At 52.8% G+C, this 15,521-nt stretch overlaps 1 protein-coding gene across 13 annotated transcripts in view; it reads right to left on the bottom strand.

The window, feature by feature from the left end:
- Window positions 1–3,669: 3,669 nt before the first annotated feature.
- Window positions 3,670–15,521, bottom strand: part of CELF4 (CUGBP Elav-like family member 4) — a 295,827-nt gene continuing 283,975 nt past the window's right edge. For 9 of the 13 annotated variants that reach the window (XM_057699751.1, XM_057699756.1, XM_057699755.1 and 6 more), the window contains 3 exons: window positions 14,990–15,068; window positions 14,364–14,535; window positions 3,670–5,854 (listed from right to left, as the gene is read on the bottom strand). In XM_057699751.1, coding sequence (XP_057555734.1) covers window positions 5,828–5,854; window positions 14,364–14,535; window positions 14,990–15,068 — 278 coding nt within the window. In that variant the 3' untranslated portion in view covers window positions 3,670–5,827. Of the gene's footprint in view, window positions 5,855–7,858; window positions 7,913–14,363; window positions 14,536–14,989; window positions 15,069–15,521 lie in introns of those variants that run through there. The other 4 variants (XM_057699749.1, XM_057699750.1, XM_057699752.1 and 1 more) reach the window with 1 other exon arrangement.

The following is a 15,521-nucleotide window of genomic DNA, read 5'->3' as shown; positions in this document are numbered from 1 at the left end:
TGATAAGGGGGGGCCTGGAGTGCTGGCTGTCCACTACCCAGGCCTTGGGTACTGGGGTCCAGGAGAGTTGAAGACCAGAGACTGATGCGGGAAGGGGGGACCTTCAGGGAGAAGGGAACACAGCTTAGAGAAACAGAAGGTGGGGCTGTAGAGAGAGGAAGCTAGAAAGTGAAAGCTTATACTTGCAAATGCACAACTGAGGGGAAAGGAAGTGTTGGCTAACCACTTATTCCCAATATGCTCTTACTACTTGAAAAGCATTTCCAGAACACCTACCCTTTGGAACATGCCTTCAGTTGTCTGCAGTTTGTTCTTTCTTTCCTTTCTTAAATCACTCATTCCTGCAGGCAATGAATCAACATGGACTGAATACCTGACTGCCTGGAGTGAATAGTCGATCAAAGGTGGGATATTGGTGGGAGCTAATAATTTTTGTTTGGGGTTGAATTCCATTTGGGGAGAGAGACAAATCGTACTCACAGCTAAGTCTGACGCTGTCACCTCGGACAGGGCTGGGCCCCTGAGCTCACTGCCCAGATGTCCTTACCCACCTTACCCAGGGGGGAGTGTCCATTTGGGTTCAGTCGGGTATAATTCAAACACTAGTCCTGCAGACCCCGTGCCAGGAGGAGCTGCAGATTTGCCCAGCCCAGTGGCAGCAGAACTTGGGAGGTGGATGTTGGACTTGGAGGCACTTGTGTGGGTGGGAAAGCTCTGGGGCAGAGCCGGTGTACTGGCGCTCTGTGTCCAGGAGAGGGTGGGATCCAGCTTAGAATAGGGAAAATGTCGGATCTTTATAAAAACCCAGAAGGCGATGGGAGCTATTAACTAAAAGGTCTCAGTAAACACTTTTTTCATGTTAACATCACACAGAAAAGAGGGGGAAAGGGAGAGAAGAAAAGGGGAAAGGGAGAGAAGGAAAGAGAAAAGCGAGAGAGAGAAGATATGAGTACAATGGGGTGGATGAAGCGCTAAAAGGCCTTTGAAAGTGCCGCTGAACAGAGGCTGGAGGGAGGCCTGGGCTCACACCAGGCGCCAGTGCCCACCCATGGATGGGGCTGGGAGAGGCCACAAAGCCCCACGATTGCCACAGCAAGGTTGCAGCTGCCCGACAGGCCAGAGCCAGCCTGAACACATCAATGCAGCATCAGAAACACTGAGGGGAAACTGAGGTATCTACCAATGAAATGATAACTTCAAAATAATTCATGAGCTGATGTAGGTTAAAGTTAAGTTCTGTGTGCACAGGGGTAGCTATGCAAGTATCTCTGCTTTCCATTATGCTCGACATAAAAATGTATAAGAATAAATAAAAAGTCTTTTAAAAATAGGGGAGGGACTTCCCTGGTGGTCCAGTGGTTAAGACTCTGCACTTCCAGTGCAGGGGGAATGGGTTCAGTCCCTGCTCAGGGAACTAAGATCCCACATACAGTGTGGCACGACCAAAAGATTTTTAAAAAATAAAAAATAAAAAAATAATTTAAAAATAATTTTTTTAATAAACAAAAATAAAAATAGGGGCGCTATGAAGGAATCACACGCTGCAGGTAGTATATAGCCAGCCCTCCGTACCCACGAATGAAGAAGCCACGGTTATGGAGGCCCAACCGTACGGCACCGTCTTGGGCATCCACGGATTTCGTTATCTGTGGGGGTCCTGGAACCAATCCCCTGCAGATTCCAAGGGATGACTGTACTAGCAGACGAACAGAAGCCGTAGGATAGAAGCAGAAATTAATGAGAATTGTGTCTTGGGTTTTCTTAAATAACACTGCAAATCAGAGGTTCTTAATCAGGGGATGATAGATGAGCTGTGGGAGCCCTGAACTCCCTGTAATCGTGCAAAGTGACCTGAGAGTTTTCAGCAACTTTTCAAGGAACCTATGACTTTCCCCCCAGAGGCTAATAAATTACATTCTCTCTTAAATGCGCTGTGCATACATTAGTCACTTGGTGTGTGGTTTTAAATAGGTTTATTTTATAGAACTGGCAGATTCACATCTGGGCCTTGTGTTCTCATTTCTCTCCTCAGTCAACCATGCCTGGAACAGAGCAAAAGTGGCCGATGCCCTGCACAGCTCGGCTCCTTGGGGGCAGCTCCCTGGCCCCTACAGCCTCTGAGCCAGAGCAGTGGAGGAGAGGGAGGGCTGTGCCAGAGAGATGCATACACAGCGGGAGGTGGTGACAAAGGCACACGGGAGTCCTGGGGAGGCCCAGGAAGCTCCCTGGCGCCTGAGAGAGTGACAGGAGGCAGCATGGTTGCAGCTGTCATCCTCTGGCAGACTTGGTGGCTTTCGGCTGCAAATGTCCAACAGAAATCACGGTTTTGAATAGTCTGAGGCTCAAAACCCAGAGACTTCCTCAGAAAACACCTTTCTGATCCGCACAGGGTAACATAACCCCCAGTGTGACATCCGCCCCTTGCAGTGAATTCCTCCAAGAAGTCCAGCTCCCCACAAGCTCCCCAGAACTGGCAGGTTCAGTGTGGGTTATTTTAGGGGACTGGCAGGTTCTCAGAACTGTCTCCCAGTTTGAAGCCAAGGCTTGAGGCCTGCCCCCGGGTCCTGATGCCTAAAGGCCTTTTCTCCCCAGGCTAAGAATTCCACAGCCTAGTGTGGGAAACACGGGATTGGGCCCTGGCCCTGGGAGTCAGGTGGGAGGAGAGGCTGGAAGCAGGGTCCAGGCGCTACTCTAGCTGCGGCTCTGCGCGCTGCTCTCCGCCTCCCCCTCTGCAGAGAGGACAGGTGGGAGAGCCACTCCCCCCCTCTCACGGGAGCACAAAGACAAACACCCGTGTCTCCCAGGACTCTCGTGTTCTCCATGCCCCATCGTGTGGGGGGAGATGGAGACCCCTGGTGGGACCTGCCCATCCCTAGACCGGGCTGCAAGGCTGAAGGCTGGGCCTGGAGGACGCGATGGAACAGAGAGAAAGGGCTGTCCCAGGACAGAGTCTGATGAGGGCTTAAGGCTGGTGTGCATGCCAGGGTTCTCACCTCAGGAGGACCTGTTCCCGCCTCTCCATGTCCCCTCCCCCAAGCCCTACTTCACATTCTTCCTCCTTTGGAACCCTCCCCGCCGCGCCCCATACCTTCCTCTCAAACCTCCTGTGGCATTCAGGGTTTGGATGTCTCCCTGTCTCTGTCATGATACAGAGATGGCAGCACCCAAGCTCCTCCCACCAGAACCCCACCTCTGAGGATCACCTAGAACCCTCGGTCTTCTCCACCCAGGCAAACTGTCAGTGCAGTGGAAGCGGCGCGACCAAGGGCAAAGTGCCCGGTGGCAAGTTTTGGGTTGTGTCCTCACCTCCCTTTCCTGTGGGCCCTGCCTCCACTGCCTCCTTCCTCAACTCCTCACAGCACTAGCCCCCACACCAACTCAAGTCAGGGAGGAAAGGGGACTTTCTGTCAGGTTTGGGCACGGTGGCCATCCCTGCCCAGGAACCTAGGAATGGGCTTGCAGTGGAGACTTCCAGAGGCACACACCATTTGAGAGAGATTTTTCTAGAGGGTCCAGGTAGCAGACAGATTCCATGGAGGGAAAGACCAAAGCTACTTCCAGTGGGCCAGTCCTAGGGCCCAGAGGCCCGGCTGGCCAGATTCCATGAACCACAGACCACCACGGAAGAGCCTTTTTTTTTTTTTAAACTGTGCTTTATTTAGGGCTAAGCTGGAGAAAGCGTCATCCAATAGTTACAGAAGGTTACAAGGAGTTTTAGGGAGTTGAGTGTGAAAAGAGCAGTTGTACTGAACTGCAGCTGTTCTTTTTTTTTTTTTTTTTTCTTACAACACTTGGACATCCTAAAAGGAGCCAAAATAAAGAAAAAATAAAATTTTAAAAATAAGAATTAACCAACAAAATAGAAAGAAAGGAAAGGCAGAAGGCCTGAGAGGAACCAGAGAGATGTTCTTCTAGAGCAAAAAAGAAAAAAACATGGTAGGTCCGAGGGCCCCCCTGGCCTCCAGATGAACTGGACATCAATGAGGAGGGTGTCAAGGTGGAAGGCCAAAGCAAGTCTTCCCAACGGTGCAAATAAATTATAATAAATATGTTATACTTTAAAATATATGTGTTCTTAAATAATTCAGTGTTTTTTTCTGATTCTGAGTTTTTTTTTTAAGCAATGTCTTTTTTAACTGCTCTAAAGTCATTTACCAAAGATAAATATCGTGCTTTCATTAAATAGTTTTCCTTGTTTTTTTTCTCTATCATTACAATTAAAAGTCCTACAAAATATGCAAATTTATTTACAGAAAAACAGAGCCGGCATCATTTAAACATCCCTGTTTTTCAAAATTCCTTGTAAACAGTTTCAGAAATTCTTCAAAGATTGTTTTTTTTTCTCTCTCTTGTTTAAGGTTTGTGTGTGTGTGTGTGTGTGTGTGTGTTGTTTAGTTGTTTTAAGATGAAAGTTCCCAGGTCTCCCTTGCCCGGAAAGTCTCTGGAGCAAGCATGGAAGGCGAGTGAAGCGAAGGTGTCGAGGGCTTGCGGAGAGTGGGCGAGCGCGCGCAGCTCCCGGAGCGAAGCGAGGCGAGGGCGGCAGCAGCAACGGGCCTTCCTGCCAGCGGCGCGGCCTCCCCCGGAGGTGGGCAGCCAGGGGCCCACAGGTCTGGGCGGGTCCGGCCTGGCCCTCGGGGTCAACATCGGCGTCCAACAGCACTCGCCGGGAGAAGGGATTGATGCGCAGTCTAAACTCTACAAAAGTACAGTCCTACAACATCTGGGATTTTAGCAATAACGCTAACTTCTATAGTTTTTTTTTTTCCTTTTTTATTTTTATTTTTTTTATTTTTTGCTTTCCTCTAATTTTTCGTCTATTATATAGGTATTTTAAACTTCTCCTTTTTAAAATTCTGTACAACTATTATGGTTTTAAGAGGGGGAAGAGTTAGAAGCATTTACAGACTTTTCACAACAATTATCTTGCCTTGTCAGTCCCTTTTTTTTCCCCTCCTTGTTTTTCTCACACTTCACGGTTACCGAGTTTTCATATTTTGTTGCTTTCCCCAAATATCCACCAATTTGTTCATATTAACAGCTCCATCCAGACATATAATACAGAAAACCATAGGAAAGTGTCATAGACTTGAATGAGGGTAATCAAAGCGCCTCTTAAAGTATCAAAGAACTATTATCTTGCTGTTTTAAAAGCATTGAAAGCATTATTTTTCCTTTTTTTTTTTTTGTTTTGTTTTTTGTGGGTTTTTTGTGTTTTTTGTGTGTTTTTGTTTTTTTTATTACATTTTCATAGAATCGCTCTAAGCTGTTTCAAGAACAGCCATGAGGCAGGAAGGAGGTTCTCCTCCGTTCCCCCTCTATTTGACCTAGAGCTACACATCTGCAATAAAAAGTTTGGTCCTTTGGTCCCTAAATAGCTAAAGGAATGACAGATAGAGATGTTCAGTGGCGACCTCCCAGCCGCCCCCTGGGGACCAGGCCCCACCAGCCACACCGCTTGCCCCAGCCTGCCTCAGGCGCCCACGGGCTGGAAAAGCCCCGGGGATCGGGAAGCAGCGGCCCTTCCCAGCTCCCAGCCCTGCAGCCTCCCCATCTTGTCTCAAGTTATTTTGTTTTAAAGTTGCCTTTTTTGTTTTTTGTGGTTTTTTTCTCATTTTTCTTCATCTTCTTCTTCTTCTTTATGTCATATATATATATAATCCCCCAAACACGTGCCCTCTGAACTCCACAGACGCTATACTTTCCTTGAAGAAATGTGACAGTCACAGAGAGTGTCTGGAGTCTTCAGCTTGATTGATATTGGCTGATATGTCAAAGGTGTCATCCAACAGTTCTCATTTATAAATATATATAGAGAGAGGTTTGTTTTTTAATGTAGCCCGTTCAGCATCCTGCCCTAAAATGAAGAAAATCAGGGCTGATTAAGCCAAGAGAGGAAACACAAATACATCCAAACACCAAAAAGAACCTGCCTCGGGGGTTAGGGCGGGAGCTCTGGGGGATGGCGGGAGGGAGGGAAGAGACCAGTATGAGAATTAGTCATGATCATGATACATAAAAAAGAAATCAACTCTTCTATTCAGAGTGAGAAACCACTGGGAGGTCTAGTGGTGATGGCTGTAGCTGAGGTTTGGTTGTTGGGAGAGGGTTTTCGATTTGGGTTCCTTTAGCGTTCTGGATTGGGGGACGGCTAGATCTAAGGGAAGAATTTGGGACTGTGGGATATGAATTCATCATTGAACTGATCTCTGAGGGATCTAGCCCAGATACAATATGTATACAGAAGCCTAGCAAACGAGATAGCCAAAATCTAGCGCCCCAGACCACTCCTCCCCACAATCGGTGACATGAATTTTGCAGAATCCTCGCCCAGTTTCCAAGCCAACTGCCTCTTTCCCACGGTCAGTAACTATTTGCGAGGCTATGTATATATATGTATATCTGGATATATGTGTAGAATATATTCACCTGCACATATGTGGATATATGTGGATATGTGTGTATGTATATGCATAGATACACACATACACACACACACATCATATTTTTCTCATACATGCCAGGGAATTTAGAGGAAATTCAGCACTTCCAGGAAGTGGATGGGAGAACCTAAAAGAAGTTAGAACGGATTTAATCATTTAAATTAACTCAGACAGCTCTCCATTTTGTTTTGAATGGTGGCTTTTTGGTGTTTTGTTTTGCATTTCACAGGAAAAAAATCATGATCTGACTAGAATCAGGAGAATGCTTAATCATTGTGAATTAACAAATGAGACTCGTCTCCATTCTAGCAAGCAGCTTCCACTTATACATGGGGGTGACTGGTTACATCAAGAGAGTTAGAACTGCAAAGCCCCCAGTTGAGGGGACAACGTCATGCGTATATCAATCCATGCTGGCAGGTTTTCACACTGTTGATTCAACAAACAGCAAACCGTACACAGCAATCTAAACAATTACAACACCAAATAAAATAATAATAAAATTAAAAAACACTTGTCAAGGACCCTTTTTCAGTTGTAAACAAAAAGGTGCATTTTGCTTTTGTCAGTACTATTTTTTCCAAACCAACCAAAAAGCCCTCCCCAACCCCCAGGTCCCCACCTCCCCTCCCCACATTTAATTTAGCAGAAGTGGCTACAATACAAACCTTACAATTGTTACCGGGCTCTCTCTCAGAGGCCTCGGGCTTTGAACTCTAGTTTTTTGGTTTAGAATTTTTTTTTTTTTTATCATTCTGTTACTGTAGAGATTTTGTTTTTGTTTTTTCTTTTTGTTTTTCCTTTTGAAGTGAGATTTAAAATAGCCTAACTGGAAAAAGACCAGACCTAGGAAAGTGTCAATTGAAAAAGGCCCCCAAATTTCTAGAAAAAAATAAAATCACAATATTTTCAAGTGCAAGTAAATCAACCACGCATAGATACTTTTTAAGATGTTTTCCTTATTTTTAAGAAAAAAAAATAATGGTTTGCACAGTTAAATGATCCCATGTCCGAAAATTCGGGAATTCATCTTTATTTTTACTATTTTTTTTGTTCTTTTATTTTGTTTTTTTCTCTATGTGACATCTAGAGAAGCATAAAAAACGCTGAACAAGAAAAACCAAACAACAGAAAGTAAAACCACTGCAAGCACCAAGAACGAAACGAAAATGAGCACAGCAAAAAAGATCGTGGCAGCACAAAAGTCAAGAAAATGCACGTGTGATCATGACTGGCCAATCATCAACTGATACAACATCCAAGAAAAACGCTCCAATCACAGCACCTCCACGAAACTTGACGGCAATTGTCATGCAACCGATTCTTAGCCTTGTTACATGACGCCATCATGTCACACTGTGAACTTTGAGTTGATTTGAACTTACGGATGGGGGACTGTTTTCTCCACTCTCATGTGATTACGTGAACTTTATTCCTAGCTCAGCGCGAGACTGTGGTGGATTTGACTGGCCCTGGTTGGGTTGTTGGAATTTGATTGAATGACAAAAGAAGAAAAGATTTATATATATATTTATATATGTAGAGAGAGAGAGAGAGAAAGAGAGGACAAGAGAGTGTGGGCAAGGGGGGAGGAGGAGGGGGATGGGTGGGGTTGGGGAGTGTGGGGGGGGGGCAGGGAGAGTCAGGTTGAGGGTGAAGAAGGGCAAGGAAGAAGTTAAAACGAAATTAAAAGGAAAAATATTTATACAGCACCAGACCACAGCATCAATCTAAAAGCTCTGATGAGAGAACAGCAGTCAAATCATAAGAGAACCGAAAAAAACTCAAAGGATGGAGGAAGCTGGCAGACAAACGACATGGGCACGTCAACACACACACACACACACGCACGCACGCGCACACGCACACACGGTTGTTTTGTGCAGACACATGATACATTGTGAACAGTAGCGGAACCTCACACGGGGCCGCTAAGGGCATCCATCATGCGCTGGGAAGAGAAGGGAGGGCGTAGGCAGTTTGGCGAGGGGGCCGGAAAAAAAATAAAAGGGCCCCTCAAACCACCTTGGCCGGCAAGCAGATCAGGAAGCACGCGCTCTGCTTTGACCACCCGTGATCCTTTCTCTCTCCCCCAGGGTCCGAGCTCCCCTCGCCTCCCCAGCCTTCCGTAGCTTCAGCCTGTGGACCAGCAGGGGGAGCCTGACAGGGTGGCCCCAATTTGCCGGGGGGCGGGGGGGGGGAGGAGGGGGGGGGATGGTCAGAGGCTGGCTAAGGCGACCGCTGTATCTGTGGGGTCCATCCACGAAACACCCCGCTGCCCAGTACGGTCCACGCGGGCAGCAACCCAGCCCTCCCACCTGGTCCCGCCCCCCCATGGCCGCCATCCCAAGAGCAGGGCGCCTCCGCTAAAAGAGCACCCACTGCCTGAGGTGGTGAGCCTCTCCCGACCACTCTGCCTCAACCCTCTTTCCTCAGAACCTTCAGAAAATGAAGACTTTTAGTTCTGAGATGCAGAGTGAATCACACTAATGTTCTCAGAATTCTACAAACACGCCCTGGCACAACTGATTTCTTTTCATGATCACCTTACTTCCTCTGCTCTGCTCCCAAGGTGGCCCACGTGGCCACAGTGAGGCTGCTTCTCCGCAGGTGAAGGCTTTAGAAGGCTCTGCAGCTCTGACCCAGGGAAGGGCCAGGTGGAAGACTAGGGTGCCCTGCAGCGTAGGTCACACGAAGCAGGGGAGTCCCCCGGAGAGGGGCGGGCTGAGGCTCTGGATCCCCCCTCTCTGCTGCTGTCACTTGTGCTCTGCCGCCCTCCCCCCATCCCACCTCCCCCTTCTCCATTCCTGCATACCCTACACCCCTCCCATGTACAGCGTCTCCCAGGCCCCAACCTGCTTTCTTCACTGACCTTCACTGACGGAGCCCTAACTGGTGGAGGCTGAGTTCCCTTCTCTATGAAGCATCATCCAGTTACTCCCATCTGAGTGGTCCTGTGCACGCTTCACCTTGGGGGGTCCTTTGCCCTCACCCAGGGCGTTGGGGGTCCCCAGCCCCACCCCTCCTCATGGTTACCCCAGAGCTTGCTCCCCAGCCCCTGCTCCCCTGCAGCACCCGGGCCTGTGCCAAAGGCTGTGCCTCAGGCTTGCAGAGCCTGCAGGGCTTCCGATGCACCGGGCTTCTACACGCCGCGGCTTCCGCTCTCAGCTTTGTGATTTCCTTCAGGGAGTATGGAAGGGAAGCCTGAGATCGTGACACGTCACTGTGGATAAGATGCAAAACAGCTGAGAGGTGACTGTTTTAAGCTGAAACCCAGCCTCCAGCTCTGCCTTCTCAGAAGAGCCCCTGGCCCGTCCTCCTCCGCAGAGCCCTGGCCTGCCTGCCCATCCTGCTCTTCCCCCAGCACATCTCCCTCACGGAGACCAGGGCCCACCAAGGCCCGCCTGCATCTCCAGCCCCTCCAGAAAGAAAATCCTGAGACCCACCACCCAGGAGAGCCAACTGGCAAGCCCTTGGGATGGGATAAGAGGCCTAAGAACTGAGGAGGCGGACATTCCCTGGTGGTCCAGTGGTTAGGACTCTGCGCTTTCACTGCTGGGGGCCTGGGTTCAATCCCTGGTTGGGGAGCTGAGATCCCATGAGCCTCGCGGCACAGAGGGCAGCGCCATCGGTGTCATCCATGGCAACTGTAACTAAGGGACTCCTAGGCACACCCCCACCCAGTCCTGGGACAACGACTCCTCCCCACCCTTCTGTGCTCCTTTGCCGGCTGCCAGCTTTCCTCCAGCCACCCTTCCATGCCCGGCACTGCCCGACGCTGGGGATTCAAGCCTGAATATCACACAGCCCTTCCCCAAAGCTCCATCTAAGGAACCTTCTCATACACACTCATCTCTCACACACACTTGGCCCCCAGCACACAAACACACTCTCACACTCAGCCGCCAAGGAGGCTCCCCGGGCTTCTGCCCGTGCGCAGCTGACCACTCTCATTAGGGACCAGGGACACCTCTGCCCGCAGAGTGACCCCTGCCTGGCCACCCTCTGGAAAAGCCTCTCCTAGCACAGCCCTAGAGGTGGCCACAGGGTCACTGACCAGCTTGGGGGAGCTTGAATCAGGCCTGGGAAGCCCCACTTCATGACCTGGATGAAGAAATTATGGTCAAGCTGAGCCAGTTCAGATGCCAGGACCTAAACACAGCTGGCCTCTAGCCAGAGAAGGCCCAGGCCCAAAGCCACAACGCAGCACTGGGCCGGTCGGACCCGAAGCATCTGTGCCTGCAAAGTTTGCAGCAGATGCTATGCAAAAGCCCAAGGGCCAGCAGAAACGGGGCTCCCAGGGAGTCAGACATGTCACTCAGGGGGTTCTTGCCCCACAGAGCCCCGGGCTGGGCACCTGCACACCCGCCCTCAGCTCGGGCCCAGAGGGGGAACAAGGGACTTGGGTGTCTTCCGGGACCTGGCTCTGTCCGTGTTTCTGCCCACTTTCGCTGCCTTTGTTTCCTTCCTCTTAGTTTCCCCATAAAGATTTCTGGGAGAAACTTCCATCTTAGCACAGGAGGAGGGGCAGCAAGGAAGCCCAGAACCCACACTTTCATCCACCAGGATGTGCAGACCCTACCCTACCCAGGCCTCATTTTACGGAACCAAAGCCCAACCACACTCCCTCTCTCCACGGCTGCCCTGCCGGGGCCACTCTCCTTCCCCAGACCCCCTCACTCCAGTTCCAACCTGGCCGCCTATTTGCCTTCTGTCTTTCATCACTGGCCCTGAGACCCCCCCACCCTGTGCCTCTTCACACCCAGCTACGGCCGCTGAGCCCCTGCTCAGGCTAGCTCTGCCCTTCTGAGCAACTAGGACTCGTCATCTGTAAACATCCTCTGTTGGCCTGTAAAACCGTGCAGTTTCTAAGCGGCTTTTGCGTGCCGCTTCCTCCCTCCCTGCGGGCAGCAGCCACTTCCCACTGCAGTCCCCAAGCCTGGCCCCGATGGCATCTGCCTTCCCTTGCAGCGTCTAGCAGTCTTGGGCTGGGAACCTGAGGGCACCGTTTGTTAAAATCGTGTGAATGGAGCTAAAAGGTCAACTTTACTGTAGAAGCTATGTGACATCACAGTTTTTCAGAAAACTGCCTAGTGGAGGGGTAGTCAGATGGCTGACCCCAGAGAAGTGAGATGTCATGATGTGTCCCCTCTGATATTCAGGACCCTCTGGGGTAGGAGGGGTGGGGTGAGGACAGCAGTGGGGTTTATCGTACTCCTTACTTGACAGGGTTAAGAGCTCAGCCTCTGCAAGTAACCCCCCCACCCCCCGCCTTCAAATCATGACTCTACCACTCAGTAGCTGATTGGCAAGTGAATTAATCGGTCTGTGCTCCATCTGTAAAATGGGAATAATAACACTACCTTCCTTATAGGCAGCTACCAGTATACCGTTATGTCTTAGAGTTGTCACCTATGAGAACTGTCTCGTGCATGGTAAGTGCAGTGTGAAAGTCTGTGGTTCTCATCCTTCCGGCCTTTGTATTCCCTGGTGGAAGAACCACTCTGCTTTTCAAGTCACTCCTCTCAAGCCCCACCCCAATCATGACTGCTAACTGGTTCTACCCTGAGGACCACTTCTTACCTTCTGTCCCAAATAACATATCTGTCTTCCTCACCCCTTCATCTAGGAATTTCTCTGATCTTGGGTTTTCTCCTTTCTTGCATTTGAGTTGCCTCGAGGTCTAGGAGGCTGAGACAAGCTGTTTTGAGGGGAGCCACAAAACACTCCGGCATGCCCCTCAGGGCATGACACCAGAGCGTGCAGCCTCCTCAAAAGTCATCTGATGGCTCCAACGCCTGGGTTTCATCACTGAAGAAATGGAAGTCAAGAGGGGAAGCACCTTGACGCAGGTCATGCCTTAATGGCAGAACTACACTTGTGTAAGAAAAAGTGCTCCATGTCACAAAACGGCGCTTTCACTGCACCGTCCCTCCCCTCCTATGGAAATGCCACCATGTCTGTGGGAGCACAGAGCCAGAGGCTCCAGGCGGGCAGGACAGTGCCCATGCGTCTCTGCATCTTGGCCCTAAGCCAGCGTCTAGCACAGGAAAGTGAACGAATGTGTGTGTGTGCATTTCGTACAGGCCACAGATGGGCAGGGGTGGGAACTCAGGAAGCAAGAGAGGTGGGCTTTGCTTTTCCAGCCTTGCAGCGAGTAGAGACTCAAGCACCCTCTTCAGGAGAAGGTGAGTGTGGCTGCTCTTGGGTGGATGAAGGGGTCCTGCTGGCAGCGGTGGGATTTGAGGGGAGACTGGGAAACTGGAGACCTCCCTCCCAGACTCCAGACTATGACCCTCCACTCGGATGTGTAACTGTCATGTGCCTGACCTTTCTCCCAACCCCTCTCCACCTCAGGTCATGGCAACTCTGCTCTTCCAGTCACTCGGGCCGAAAGCCAAGCGTCATCCTTGACGCCTCTTTCTCTCCCACCCCCTCTAATTCCTTACAAACAGCACCAACTCCCTCACACCACACCGACTGCTGTCCCCCTGGACTGAGTGGTCCAGGCGCTGGACCTCTGCTTTGGGCCTTACCATCTATCAACACAGCAGCCAGCGACCCTCCTGAAATGCACGTCAATCACATCACTCTTCTGGGAAGAGCTCTCCAATGGCTCCTCCCAGCCCCATTTCAGAGGAGAGGCTAGAGTCCATGCAACGGCTTGTGGGTCCTACGCGAGATGGCCCTCCTCACCTCTGGGATCTCCTTTTCCACTACACCCACCCTGCTCACCCTCCTCTAGTCACCCTGGCCTCCTGCTGGTCCCTGAACACACCACCTTGCCCTCACCTTGGAGCCTGCACACTGGCTGTTCCCTCTGCGCAAGGATGTGCTCCTCCAGACCCTAGCGTGTCTCCCGGCCTGCCCTTCTTCAAACCCTTGCTCAAATGTCACTTTCTCAACAAGGCCTACCCTGACCACCTGACTTAACTGTAACCAACAATGCTGACACACTATGTAATTTACTCCTTGATCATGTCCTTGTTTGTTGTCTGCCTCCCTTGCTGAGGACAAGGATTCTGAGCAGCCTTACTCACGCTGAGTACCTAACTGCACCTGGCGCACAGCACTGCTGAAGCAGCGGAGGGCTGCGCAGCCTGGCCCTGGCCTGTGAACAAGCTGGGACGGCAGGAGCACACCACGATGGGGGAAACCAGGCAGGGGGTGGACTTCGGATGGCCAGGCACATCTCCTCCCTCCCCCCTTCCCCAGGAAGCTGCTTCACCCCAGGGAGCACGTGGCCTGGAAGAGGAGTGGCCCAGACTGTGCCTCCAGCTGTAAGGCAGGACCCAGACAGGAGGGAGAGGTGACCCCTGCCCAGTCATCGTAGCCTCTGTAAAGAGGGCAGGGTAAGTGGCCCCAGTCCCATACCACCACCCTCCTCAGCTTCTGGCCCATCCTGTTTTGTTTTTTTGGTAAAGTTACCTTTGAAAAGTCCTGTCCCTCCTCTCCAGACTGAGCTGCAGGGAACTGGAGGGGTGAAGGGGTCAAGTTTCTAAAAGCCACCAGCCCTTCAGGCAGGAGAGAGCCAGGGAGTCTGGGAGAAGGCCCCAGCACAGGCCCACAGCTCCCCACAGAGCCCACTCCACCCCCAAACTCTCCCAGCTCTGAGCTTGCCATCTGCTCAACCCAGGGTTTTCTGGCAAACAGGACTGCCAGTGTAGACCTTCTCAGGGCAGTTCCCTCTCTCCTGCCCCTCGTGGCTCTGCGGCAGGGGAATGGCCATACCCATTTCTGCCGGGATGACCGCAGCTCTGCGCCTGCCCCCTAGGCACCGGGCGAGGAGCAGGTCGAGCCGGGCGCAGCGGGTCCAAGGCACAGCGAGGGTCCGAGCCCACAGAGGCCAGAGAAGGCGGCGGGTCCGTCCGGTAGCTACCTCCCCAGCCCCGCCGTCCCCGCGCCCCGGCCAACCCCGGTTACCTGTGCGAGTCCTGGTCTCCCCCGGGGGACGCTCCCGCCGGCGCTCAGTACGGGCGATTGGCGTCTTTGGGCCGCTTCAGCTGCACCTTGAGCCTCTTCATGCCGATCTGGAAGCCGTTCATGGCCTGGATGGCGGTCTGCGCGCTGGCCGGGTTGTCGAAGCTCACGAAGCCTGGCGAGACACGAGGGACGAGGGCCTGGGTTTCCACGGGGCCGCCCGGGTCGGGAGGGGGCGGGTGGGGAGAAGGGCGGGGACCGGGGGCGGGGCGGGGCGGGCGGCGGCCCCTCCCCGCTCCCGCCGCGCCTCCGGGCGGGGGCGGGGCTCGAGGCTCCGCCCCCCTCGGGGCCCCGCCCCGGCCCGGCCCGGCCTCGTGCCGCCCGCGGCCCGCGTGCGCGCGGCCCCTCCAGCGGCGGGCGGGGCCGAGGCTCCCTGGCTCCCGACCCGCGCGGTCCCGGGCCGGGCCGCCCCCGCTCTACCTCGGCTGCGGGCGGCGCTGCCGTCCCGGGCACCCTCTCCCCCAGGCGGGGCGCCCGCGGCGCGGCGGGGCTTGGAGAGGCGCCCGCCCCCCACCCCGGCCGGCCCCGGCACCTCAGTCCCCGCCTGCGGCGGGAGAGGGCGGACACACCTGCGGGCGGAGGAGCTTATTGGACACTGTCCTCCCTGACAGGAGGGGGCCTGGCCGCGGGAGGGCACGGGGTGCCGGCCTGGGGAGAGAGAGGAGTGCGAGGGGAGGGAGGGGAGGCGCCACGGAGCGCACGTCGCCGCCGCCGAGTCCGGCCGCCTCCCTCGCGAGCGCCGCCCGGCCGCCCGCTCCGTCCGGGCCGAGGCCGCCCCAGCCCGGCTCCGGGTGGCCACCGGGGCCAGCCCACGCCGGCTCGCGTCAGCCCGCCACAGCCTTCCCAGGGGCCGTCCGCACCATCCTTTTATTTAGTAAAACTGCCCCCTGAGGGCGGGGGCTCTTGCCCTGGACTGAGCACGCGCCTGTGAACCCCTCATAACACTGATAATGTATAATAATAGGACAGATGGACACTCTTAGCGAAAGTTCGCTGAGCGCCTTCTCCGTGGACTACAGGCCGCAGAAGTGCACACGTGTCCTCCTCCCAACATCCCAGGACAGGATACAGAAGCATCCGTGGCTCCCAGTCACCTTCTGA

Source organism: Hippopotamus amphibius, chromosome 11 (genome assembly GCF_030028045.1).
Source record: "Hippopotamus amphibius kiboko isolate mHipAmp2 chromosome 11, mHipAmp2.hap2, whole genome shotgun sequence".
Lineage (NCBI taxonomy): Eukaryota > Metazoa > Chordata > Mammalia > Artiodactyla > Hippopotamidae > Hippopotamus > Hippopotamus amphibius.
This window is presented reverse-complemented; position numbering and strand designations above follow the sequence as displayed.